We start from the raw sequence: 12,969 nt of genomic DNA, 5'->3' as shown, positions 1-12,969 counted from the left end.
TCTCTGAGGAGCTGCAACTCGGTGCACCTGGCGCAGATGTGGCCATCAGGGAGGCTGGAGGTCTCCCAGGATTCCCACATCTGACACCCTGAAGCTATCAATTCTATCATCCAAATCATTGACCTATAATGTGAAAAGAAATGATCCCAATATCGACCCCTGTAGAACACCACTTGTCACGGGTAGCCAATCAGAAAAGGCCTTTTTTATTCCCAGTCTTTGGCTATTACCAGTCAGCCAATCTTCTATCCCTGCTGGTTTCTCTCCGGTAATACCACGGGCACTTAGTCTGCGAAGCCGCCTCATGTGCAACACCATGTCAAAGGCCTTCTGAAAGTCCAAGTACACAACATCCATTGACTCCTTTGTCTCTTCTGCCTGTTATTTCCTTAAATAATTCCAACAGATTTGCCAGGCAAGCTTTCCCCTGATGGAAACGATGTTGACTTTGGCCAACTTTATCATACGCCTCTAAATACCCCCAAGCCTCATCCATAATAATGAACTCCAACATCTTCCCAACCACTGAAGTCAGGCGAACTGGCTTATAATCGCCTTTCTTCTACCTCCCTCACTTCATAAAGTGGGGAGTGACATCTGCAATTTTCCAGTTCTCTGGAACCATTTCAGAATCTAGTGATTCTTGAAAGATCATTACAGTACTAATGCCTCCACAATCTCTTTTCCTATGTCTTTCTGAACCCTAAGGTAGTCTCGCTGGCCCAGCTCACTTACCTACCTTCAGACCTTCCAGCTTCCCAAGCACACCTCTCCTTAATAATAGCAACTACACTCACTTATGCCCCTGACACTCTCAAATTTCTGGCATAGTGAAGACTAACACAAGCTGCATATTAAGTTTGTCCACCATTTCTTTGCCATCACTCATTGCTATCGTTTAATATATAAATAAGCAATAAATATCAAGCAAAAAGCTTCTGAAGTGAGTCCATATGTTGTGGGAACAGCTCAGTGTTGGGGCAAGTGAAGTTGAGTGAAGTTATCCTTCCAGTTGAAGAGACTGATGGTTGAGGGCTGTTCCTGAACCTGGTGGTGTGGGTCCTGACGCTCCTGTACCTCCTTCCTGATGGCATCAGTAAGAAGAGAGCACGGCCTGAAGTGGGGGTCCTAGATGATGGACAGCACTCTGTGTAATGTGCTCAATGGTGGGAAGGGCTTTACCTAAGATGGACTGGGCCATACCCACTACTTGTTGTCAGCGTTTCCAACCAAGAGTATTGGTGTTTCCATATCAGGCCATGGTACAACCAGCCAATATACTCTTCATCCCATATCTATAGAAGACTGTCAAAGTCTTAGATGACATGCCAAATCTTCACAAACTTCTAAGAAAGTAGAGGTGCTGCTGTGCTTTCTGCATAATGGCACATATGTGCTGGACCCAAGATAGATAATGACAACATGGAGGAATTTAAAGTTGCTGACCCTCTCCACCTCTGATCCCCCAATGAGGACTGGCTCACGGACCCTCGGTTTCCTCCTCATGAGGTCAGTAATCAGATTCTAGGTCTTGCTGATGTTGAGTGAGAGCTTGTTGTTGTGGCACCACTCAGCCAGATTTTCAATCTCCCTCCTATATGTTGATTCATCACCACCCTTGATCTGGCCATTGACAGTGGTGTCATCAGCAAACTAAAATATGGCATTGGACCTGTGCTTAGCCTCACAGTCATAAATATAAAGTGAGTAGAGCAGGGGGCTAAGCACACAGCCTTGTGCTGCACCTGTGGAGAGTGTGGAGGAGATATTGTCAGTGAACCAAACAGGTTGGAGTCTGCAAGTGAGGAAATTGAGGATCCAGTTGCACAAGAAGGTATTGAGGCCCAATAATTGAGGTTTATTCATCGACTCTCCCCTGAATTTAGACAAAGAACTTAAGGATGCTACTAATATTAAGGTTGTTAATGGTCAAGTCAGACTCAAAAGTCTTGACCTCTATTTCAATTATAAAACATGGTTTTCCTCATTTAATGTGCAAGCAGGACAATCTATTTCATTTTGTCCTAATGTTGTATTTTATATGCAATTCCAATTCTAGACAATAAAAATAGGCAATTCTTAATTCATGTAAAAGTAGACCACAGTCATCGATGGAGAAATATAGCATGAAACTTTCAAGTACCAACCCACTAATATCTGCTGCTAGGTTTGCAAAAGTTGATTGAATCCAAATGAAACATAAACTTACTTTTAGAGGCATCTTTGCATGTTCATTCAGCAGAGGAACATCGAACACCAGCCTCCTCAGCAAGTGCTGCATCACGGATGGCCGTAATTGTCTGTGTGGAAAGGAAATTTGATGGGATGATCTTTCAGTAGAATCTCTTCTTCCTCTCACCAAAGCAGCAAAGCTTTGTCAATCCAAATAAAACTCTGGTTAGACCACACTTGAAGTATTGTGTTCAGCTCTGGTCACCTCATTATAGGAAGGAAGTGTAATTTTTAGACCGAGAGTTCAGAGGAGATTTACTAGGATGCTGCTTGGACTGGGGGGCATGTGTTAAGAAGACAGATTAGCGAACTAAGGCTTTTCTCTTTGGAGCGAAGGAGGAAGAGAACTAACATGATAGGGTCGTACGAGATGATAGGAGGCATAGTTAGTGTGGATAGCCAGAGACTTTTTCCCAGGAGATAAATGGCTAATCCAAGGGGCATTGTTGTTTAGTGATTGGAGAAAAGTACAGGGGGAACGTCAGATGTAAGTTCTTTACACAGAAGTGGTAGGGGTGATGGTCGAGGTAGATACATGAGAGGCATTTAAGATAGGCACATAGATGGTAGAAATATGGAGGGCTATGTAGGAGGGAAGGAGTAGGGTTAAAAGATCAGCAAAATATTGTGGGCTGAAGGCCCTGTACTGTGCTGTAATGTTCTATGTACACAGTGTGATTTCTGTCATCCTTACTGGAAATCGAGAATTGATGGCACCACAAGCACAAAGCAATGAAATACTTTATCCCATTGCCATACATAGCTTGGCCAAAATATATTTTATTATTCTTTATTAGGATTGTTAGTGACAGCTGTTCGTGCTAAACTCATGTAGCAATTCGGTACATCCAAAGTTCAGCCTGATTAAAAGAAATCCAGTTTAACGCTGAAATCAGAGTATAATGCTCGTTTACCACCGGTTAAGTATAATTTTCTACCCCTTTATTTTTAAACTTACCCACAGATTGCAAGTAAGCATTCCTCAATGGCGTCCCTCTGGGCTTTGGTGAGAGAGCATCCCTTAGAAAGCCTGTAGACAGTGTGCAACAAGGAATCTATGAGGGATGCATGGTGCTCAGTGCCAGCAAAGAGGGGGGCACACTTCGTTAACAGGGGCAAAACGGCAGTGCACAAGTATCGGTTCAACGCCAATGCCATATCCGTAGCACTCAAGACAACCTAAGGATTAAGAAAAGAGAGCAGACATGCTTACTGTCACTGGATTTAATCACCCCGCTCCAGCAATATTATATGCTCTTCAAATAAAATAGAAATCCTATCTAAGCAGGTATTGGCGAGTTCATCTCACCCTAGTTGCCATCCTGTGTACTCTCACACAGGTAAAGTCCTTCCCATAAAATCACGGAACTGTAACAGCACAGAAAGAGGCCATGCAACCCGTTGAATCTCTGCTGTCTTCAGGTGAAGACATACAATCAGCTTCATTCCCCAGCTTCCCAAACCTCTATCCGAACCACCCTATCCCTGAGACTACAAACTGCCAGATCCCTAATATCAAATTGGAGACACAAGATACTGCAGATCCAGAATCTGGAGCAATAAAGTTCAAAGTTCAAAGTAAAATTAATTTTCAGAGTACAAACATGTCACCACATACTGCCCCGAGATTCTTTTACTGCGGGCAATGTTTTGTGATCTTGAGCAGAGCAATTGTCATACCAGGCTGTGATGCATTTGGATAGGATGCTTTCCATGGTGCACATTTAAAACCTGATGAGGGTCAGCGGGACATGATGAATTTCTTACGCCTTCTGAGGAAACAGAGGTTCTGGTGTGCTGAATTTATTTCCTACTATGCTACTAAGCGGAAACTTTTACGATTAAAAGTGGAAGGGAAATGCATTGAATTAAATGGACAAAAAATGAGAGTATGGTGGGTGGGCATTTGCCCAAATTTAAATAAATTGTCACCATGGGAAAGATTCAACATTGGGAATGGTACTTTGTGAAAACGCCCCTTGTTTAGGAAATGTCATTGCTGCTACTGCAAACAGATTAGACTTGCAGAGCTGTTACATGATAATATGATCCAGCCGTGGTGTCTCCATTTGATATTTACAGACAGCAATAAGTTTTGACTTATGTGATTTTTCCAGCAGCTTTCAATGCTGCGCCAATGCGCATCTTTCTAAGTGAGGTTCTACATCTATCACCTAAAATTTACCAGTGGCAGTCATTAGCAATTAATTCTGTGTATGAGCCGTTTAAAATGTTTGCTCCAGTCAGATTCTAAGAGAAGACAAATTCTATAATTATTCCAACACATTTTCCGCTCAAGTGGATACGTTATTGATGTTTTATCTGCGCATATTCCTAAGAAAATGCTGATGAATATTATTCCTAAAGTAAGGTAGTGTAGAAAGCTGTAGGTAACAACTACCCGATTCATGACCAGCCTGTTCGTACAAACGAGTGTTTGGGAGACCGGTGGGATGGATTTTCCAACTCTCGCAGGGCTGCATTCACCATTTGCTGTGTGGAGTGGAATGCGGCATTTCCCTGACAAGCCTTCTCTCCCACCACTTCCCCCAATTCGAGCACTTACAATGAACTGGCCTCCACAGCAAAGAATTCCACAGATTATCCACCCTCTGGCTAAAGAAGTTCCTCCTCATCTCCGTTCTCAATGGACGTCCCTCTATTCTGAGGCTGTGCCCTTGGGCTCCCCCACAACAGGGAGTATTCATAAGAGCACAGAGTCAGCGAGGCCAGCTCGCGGTCACTCATTTCACACCTGCTTCCTTTCCCATTATGGCGGTTTCCATAACCCGCAGCTACAGCTTCATCCCACCAAGGCTGCTCGGCCTCACTGAGGTACTCCAGCACATTACTTAATCGCTCCAGGGTCTGGCCTCTGCCGTCTCTCGCGTCTCCGCATCTGTCACAAACAGGAGCGGAATTTGGAGAACTGCTTTATGTCCACATTCACCACTGTGCTTTAGCTAATTCTGAGTGGCAAGGACAATAATTAATCTATCTTTTTATCGACTCGTATCAGCTTGTTTTCTTTAAGTGTTATTTTCAGAACGAGTAGCTGAAATCCCAAACCACTTCTAAACACACGGCATTGTCAGAAACACGAAAAGACATAATGTCATTTAAACCTCAGGGGTCACTCATCTACCCACCGTGTCCAGTGAGGCAGCAGCACGCAGATCTGGCAGAAAGCCAACCTCCAGCAGGTGTAAAAGGAAATCCTGCTCTTCGATCCCATACACCCTCTCTAGGAACAAAACCATGGCTGCCTTGTGGTCAGGGCAAAATCCAGCTGACATGTCTGGCTCCACAACTGTCCCATCTGGAAGAAAATAACAGTATTTACTAAATATTTCAAGGTAATTTCAGAGTTTTCTCCACTAAATTTGTGAAAGAGCTAATACGCACTTGTATGACATCCTTCACAGCCTTAAGAGGTCTAAGAGTGGTTTACAGCTGAAGTACATTTGAAGGGCAATTTCTGTCACAATCTGGAACACATGACAACCAAACACAGCACAGCAAGCTGCTACAAAGAGTATTTACAACTTTAGTAATTTTGCGAGAGATAAATGTTGGTTAGGATATTAAGAAAGAGTGTCATGTTTCAAAATAGCATTGTGATACAGTCATCCCTCGGTATCCACAGGGGATTGGTTCCAGGACCCCCCGCGGATACCAAATTCCACGGATGCTCAAGTCCCTTATATAAAATGGCGTAGTATTTGCATATAACCTACGCACATCCTCCCATATACTTTAAATCATCTCTAGGTTACTTATAATACCTAATACAATGTAAATGCTATGTAAATAGTTGTTATACTGTATTGTTTAGGGAATAATGACAAGAAAAAAGAGTCTGTACATGTTCAGTACAGACGCCACCATCGTGGCTCTTCTGGAAACGCTGATGCTGCCTCGGCATCAGCCGATGCTGATTCCTCCGTGATCTTTAAGTTCTTGAAGCTGTAGCGCTTTACATAGCTAGTCAGCCATCCCTTACTAACCTTAAACTCCTTCCTCTCGTTCACAACACAAGTAGCAAACGAACGAGGCGTGAGGCAAACAATGCTCAAACAATGAGTACTGGAGAGAGACTGAGGATCTGTGAAATGGTGGGAGGCTACGACAGGGTATGCCTACACATCACTTCATTCGTGTGGATTCAGTGTAGTGTTTGGCGCGTGGCAAATGCAAGTTTTGCTTTTTGGAACTTTCTGGAATTATATTTTTTCGAATATTTTCGATCCGCGGATGCGGAACCCACGGATATGGAGGGCCGACTGTGTTACATTTCTATTTGAGAGGATGGAGAAGTGATATGATCTAAGCGATTTATGGCCACAAATAATAAATCCTGTCCGTCATGTTCACACCAGCAAAAGATGAGCCACTTAGACCCATCTCACTGTCCAGCAATCAGTAGGTTACAAGTGTTCATTCAAGGTGGGTATAAGTCAAAATATCTCTTCCCAAAGCTTGTGCCTCCAACAGTGACATATCCTATGTGATCCTGAGCAGTCAACCTGGACTTCTGCAGCCAATTCCTTGGAAAAGGACTATCAACAACCTGGATCTAATTATTGGCAGGTTATTTAATTGGATGAGACTAATTAATACTGCATCTGCAAGGCCAACTTAAAATATGGGTATCCCGTAGTAAAAGACTCATGTCCTGGTTACACAAGGAATTTCACAATTCAGGAATACAATGGAACTCTCCTCTTGCCCAGATGAGTTCATCATACAAGAAGCTCAACACCATCCAGGAAAATGTAGTATGATTGTTTAGGAGCCTGAATATTTGCTCCCTCTGCGACTGGCGCATCACACAGCTCCAGTGGGTAACATCTAGAAAATGCACTGCAGATGCTCATCTCAGCTACTCCAACAACACCTCTCTACCACCAGGAAGGACATGTGCAGCAAGTAAATGGGTAGATCACAATCTAAAGGTACCCTTCCAAATAACACACACACCTGATTGGTAAATAGATCACCAGCCTTTCAAAGCAGCTGGATCTAAATCCTGGAACTCCTTACTCAAGTGTAAGGTGAGAGTCCCTTCAGCTGAAGGGCTCAGGATGAAAGGTGAAAAGCTGAAGGGAAACTGCTTCACTCAGAGGGTCATGAGAGTGTGGAATGAGCAGCCAGTGCAAGTGATACATACAAGCTCAATTTCAACATTCAAAAGAAGTTTGGATAGGTTCATGGATGGTAGAGGTATGGAGGGCTACGGTCCCGGTGCAGGTCGATAGGACTAGGAAGATTAAGTGGTTTGGCACGGACTAAATGGGCTGAAGGGCCTATTTCTGTGTTGTAGAAGAAAGCCCTTAACTCCGGGTAGAGTCATCAGGACACAGCCATGACAGCGTTTTTTTTTAGCAGGCATTCTTATTTTTACGCTCAACCCAGCACAGATAGAAAGCGTGCAAGGGAGCCGGCTGGATTCGAACTTGGGAGCCTTCGCTCCGAAGTCCAGCGCTGATGCCACTACGCCACTAGCATAGTGTTGTATTTTTCTATAACGTAGTGTTGTATTTTTCTATAACTCTGAAGGACTGGAGGTTTGAATAGAGTCGCTTACCACCTAAGGATGGGCAATAAGTTCAGGAGCAGCCAACAACACCCACATCCGTAAAATATTTTTCAGTCTTGCTGATTGCAAAACCCCACATATTTGCAAACCTAATTTGTACAATGATTTACTGTAATAATAAATTCAGAACAAATAAAATAACAAGGGGTTGATTTCAAATTGAAAGATCAATCAATATTAGCAATTATCTTCCACAGATCTAGCAGATAAAAAATTACAATAATTGAATAAACAGGAAAAGGTGTCTTCACCATGAGGACTGCATTCAGTCAGAGCAAATACCTACAGCATTTAATTCTCATTCCATGTAAAGTACACAAGGTTAACTGATTTGCTGCATAGGTACTCAAGTTATGCCATTCAGTTACACTGTTGGGAATAAATATCAGGCCAAATCCTTTGATTTGCCATTTACATTTTGTGAACCAAAGTGTATTTTATCTGACTCTGTTTTCAGGGTTTTAAGTCTGATTACATGAGAGGCAGTGACCGTATTTTAAATGGGCTGGTTATCTCACTGTAATGTGCTACGTACGTCATTCATGCTTAGTACAAATTGCAGCCAGCTATAGTTTATCTGCAATATGCCAAAAATGTCACTTAAAGAAAATAATTGGTATGCACGCATTGTTTCAATGCAGTTCAGATAAGTGACTTCACCAAGATTTGGCACCCTAAATCAAATTGTGTTTCATTGTTCAAAATAATACTTTGAACAAGCTATGAGTGTTAAAATTTTGAGCTACTGTATTAAAGTGAAATAAATTTCTTCAACTGAGCTATATTACTGCTATTTTGCAATATTGGTCTTAACATGTGGCTTAGCTTCTAAGCCTGGAGGAACCATTTCTACTGAGAGAAGAAGGAACAGTGGTGGGTTACTGGTGCCTTAAAAATCAGTCACTTTGGGAAGAGGGGTCTCATCAGCAATGGTTGCCAGCTCATCGAGGAGAAGGAAAACTCTGATTTCAAATCTCTGCTGCCTTGTGGCTGTAACCACCCACCCAGAGGAGGAATATGGAGCTAGAGTCCCTAAGGCAGTCCTTACGTTGAGTTCAACGTGGACTGACAATTCCTGTGACGCTGCTGGTGCCAAACTCTATTGGTCTCTGCCATTCCTTTGGCTTCATCAGCTGCATGGGAGCCTGCTGCATGAGCAACAACTTGCTTTCCATATCATACTGCCCTGACTTATGTTCGCATAGACAACTAGGATGCAATATCCATGATTAGCCCTGATCAACGGAGGACCCCAATACAGTGGCAAGTAAAAATCACTTTGATAAGCAACAGACCAAGTGAATGGTCATACATTTCAAACATCATCTCTGTTTTTCTCTTCAAAGACGCAACATGAATTAATTCCAACATTTTTAATTATTTAAAATCAGAAAATAATCTTATTTTCAAGTTTATTTTGCATTTTTTCTTTCCACTCTATTCACTAAACTCTCAAGCATCTCTTTTGCACTCAGTTTGAGAAATTGAATTGTCAATCAAAGCTGTCTGCAAACCAACGTGGTTAAATACCATATCTTGAGCCATTAATATTACAAGTTGTGACTGCCAATGAGAATAATTTATTTGATCTGTTCCCTCTCATCAAATGTATATTAATAGACACTGGAACATAATCATACAATCATTGCTTCAAACAATCAATAATTCTCTTTGAGCAGTATTAGTACTTTGTAAATTATCAGAGACTATTTTCATCAATTCTATTTCAAGACCCTAACCAATACATTATCTCTTATTCTTCCTTGAGGTCCAAAAAACTTCTAAATTGACTTCCATTTCATGAATTGCAATCTGCTAAAGACATGATATTGTAATTTTTTCATCATCTACAATAAAATCAGTTAATATAAAGCCTTCTTTCAGGGTGGCTAACTCACCCTTAGCAACAGTTGGCATCTGGAAGGGAATGCTGATAACTCCTTCCAGGTCTTCCAGAGGAATCAAGGACCGGAGAATGGATTTAATCCGTATTGCCTCACCTTTACCAGCATTTATGAGCTATTGCAATAAAAACAAAACAAATGAAAGTTGAGATACTTCAATCTGGGAAATGACACACAAACGGTGTGACAAGATTACCAATATGTTTTAGTAAGGCAGACATTCCTATTTCTGTGTAATTTTTACTCTTCCCTTCCCTGAGCCTCTCCTCCCTGCATCAACACCAGGAACACAATGAGATATCAGTCTTTTGCCAATGCTAATCTGAAACCTATTGTTCCAGGAAATGGTTTGACCTGTTTACTGGAACTCTGTTCCCAAATTGCCGACCTTACCTTGAGGGATTTAAGAAACAAGGATCTGCTTAAAATTACTTTTAATTCTAAACCCAAGTACTGGATCTGTGGGTTTCTGCAGGAAACCAAGGGCTTTGCCTTCATTTAGAGTGGGGATTCCCGAACGTTTTTATGCAATGGACCCCTACCATTAACTAGGAGGGTCCATGAACCCCAGGTTGGGAATCCCTAATTTTGAGCAAAGATAAGCAAGGGAATCACGAAGAATATATTAGAAGAAAATGAAGACCAAGGCTATTCCCTTCTCATAACTTCTGGTCTGTGTCACTATTGTTTCATGGATATCTCTGAACAATATGCTCGAGAAAACTTGGACATGATGGGAAACCGGGCGAAGTAAATTAAGGATTAAAGAATTGTTTAACCAATATAACTGGAGCTGGATATTTCTAATGACCTCAGAGAGGACCATTGATTTTGCAGTTACCAAAGGAGATACCACAGAACTGTTCTGTGTTACAAGCACCTCATTGTTAAAGTAGCTTTTCTATGTAATAACCCTTGATATATGCTCGGTATGGAACCTCTTAATGTAATCAGCAGTTGTCTTCCTTATTGTGGAGAAAGTAATAGATCCATGTGAGGGAGGCACTGGTTAACAATAGTCATGAGGTGCTAATCTCAATGGACATGAGAAATCACAACTCTGATCACTATAATATAGCTACACTATCACCACTTTAATCACAGTTTTTCTATTTGTTCTTATTGTGTTTTAATACAAAATGTATATAATTTATGTTTAATTTCTATTTTTCTTGTGAATGCTTCTTGCGATGCTACTGCAGCTAAGCTTTTTATTGCATCTCTGCAGCACTAATGTGCAAGACAATAAATTTGACTTTGACTTTGAAATGGCATTTTTGACTATTAGAGATAATGGAACCATGTGAGCTTTAAATACGTATTGATTGAGTTGTCTTTGCCTGGCAAATGAAGGATAAATCTAATCCTTAGATTCTACTGGCTTAAGGACTGCGTGAAAGGTTGATAGATTTTGATAAGTCAAGGCACTCAGTATTACTGGGATATGGAGGTGTGCAGGTTTGAAGTTACAATCAATTGACACATCATCTTTTTCAAACTCTAGGGGGCTTGCCAATCCTAACTCATGGAAAACCAAAAACAATCTTACCTGTGTTCAAATGGCTCCAAGGATCAAGGGCTATGAGATAATTTGTCAACTGCAGTCTGTTGTTAAATACTGAATAAACTCTTGATCTTTTACAAAAGTACTTCTGGTCGCTGCTCATTATGTCTACACAAGAACGGTTCCAGTTGTACATGGCCGAAAACTTAATGTCAATCAAATTTGCTTTACTGAGTACTTAGTTAACATGGTTAACATTTTGTTTCCCAAGAGAATCCACTCAGAATCCTCTATTTGCTTGTATTACATTCTTAGGTTTGGAAAAAGACATGGCAGTCTGTATTTGGTTCTGAGGAAAAGTCTCAGAATTAGGTATATTCAATCTCACATTAGAAAGAATTAATGATGTGGAATTTCTCCTCAAAGAACTTAATTAGTGTGAAACTATCAATAAAAACTTTGGACTTGGTAACTTTCAGACCATTACTGAAGTTCTTCAGAGAGCTGACGTATTACTTACATGGATCTCTGGTGCACACCGACCCAATAAATCAATCAAAGCTGAATAGAAGGTCATAATAGCATTCCCCATATGAATGGTATCATCTTCCTCGTCTTCAATTTCTCTATGAAACAAAAGTATGAGTAATAGTTCAGCATGTCACACCATGTCATCTGAACCAACAAAAGCTGTGTATCACATAAGAACAATTAGTACACAAACACATAAAATTCAAGAAGAATATTATAAAGTAACAACATGTACAATTACTACAGAATTTTCTACAGATATACCATGGAGAGAATTCTAATTGGCTGCATCACTGTGTGGAATGGATGGGGGGCACTGCACAGGATTGAAATAAGCTGCAGAAAGTTGTAAACTCAATCAGTTCCATCATAGGCACGCTCGGAAAGGCAGCATCCATCATTTACGAACCCTATCTCCCTGTTCTCATTGCTACCATTGGGGAGGCACACACTCAACAATTCAGGAACAACTTCTTCCACTTTGCCATTAGATTTCTGAATGGACATTGAATTCATGAACACTGCCTCACTACAAATATTAAACATGACATAATTGATTGCATAAGTATTCACCCTCTTCAAGTCACAATTTAGTAGATGCACCTTTGGCAGCAATTACAGCTTTGAGTCTCTGTGGTAGATCTTTATCAGCTTTGCACATCTGGACACTGCAATTTTTCCCCATTCTTCTTTACAAAACTGCTCAAGCTCTGTTAGATTGCATGGGGATCATGAGTGAACAGCCCTTTTCAAATCCAGCCACAAATTCTCAGTTGGGTTGAGGTCTGGACTCTAACTTGGCCTCTTCAGGACATTAACTTTGTTGTTAAACCACTCCTGTGAAGCTTTGGCTTTATGCTTCGGGTCATTGTCCTGCCGGAAAACAAATCTTCGTCCAAGTCACAGTCCTCTTGCAGACTACATCAGGCTTTCCTCCGGGATTTCCCTGTATTTTGCTGCATTCATTTTACCCTCTATCTTCACAAGCCATCCAGAGCCTGCTGCAGTGAAGCATCCCCCCAGTATGAGGCAGCCACCATCATGTTTCACTGTAGGGGTGGTGTGTTTTTGATAAAGTATAGTCCATGCCAAACATAGCACTGTTTGATGGCCAAAAAGCTCAATTTTGGTTTCATCAGACCATAGAACCTTCTTCCAGCTGACTTCAGTGTCTCCCACATGATTTCTGGCAAACCCTA

General features: G+C 41.3%; 1 protein-coding gene across 1 annotated transcript in view; it reads right to left on the bottom strand.

Moving 5' to 3' along the window:
• The window catches only part of ryr2a (ryanodine receptor 2a (cardiac)), an 801,439-nt gene that overhangs the window by 241,541 nt on the left and 546,929 nt on the right, over positions 1-12,969 (bottom strand). Inside the window, exons 45-49 of the mRNA XM_063055593.1 lie at positions 11,760-11,865; positions 9,730-9,850; positions 5,382-5,551; positions 3,191-3,411; positions 2,210-2,300 (exon numbers count right to left, since the gene is read on the bottom strand). Coding sequence (XP_062911663.1) covers positions 2,210-2,300; positions 3,191-3,411; positions 5,382-5,551; positions 9,730-9,850; positions 11,760-11,865 — 709 coding nt within the window. The remainder of the gene's footprint in view (positions 1-2,209; positions 2,301-3,190; positions 3,412-5,381; positions 5,552-9,729; positions 9,851-11,759; positions 11,866-12,969) is intronic.

The sequence above is a fragment of the Mobula hypostoma genome, chromosome 8 (assembly GCF_963921235.1).
Source record: "Mobula hypostoma chromosome 8, sMobHyp1.1, whole genome shotgun sequence".
Classification (NCBI taxonomy): Eukaryota; Metazoa; Chordata; class Chondrichthyes; order Myliobatiformes; family Myliobatidae; genus Mobula; species Mobula hypostoma.
This window is presented reverse-complemented; position numbering and strand designations above follow the sequence as displayed.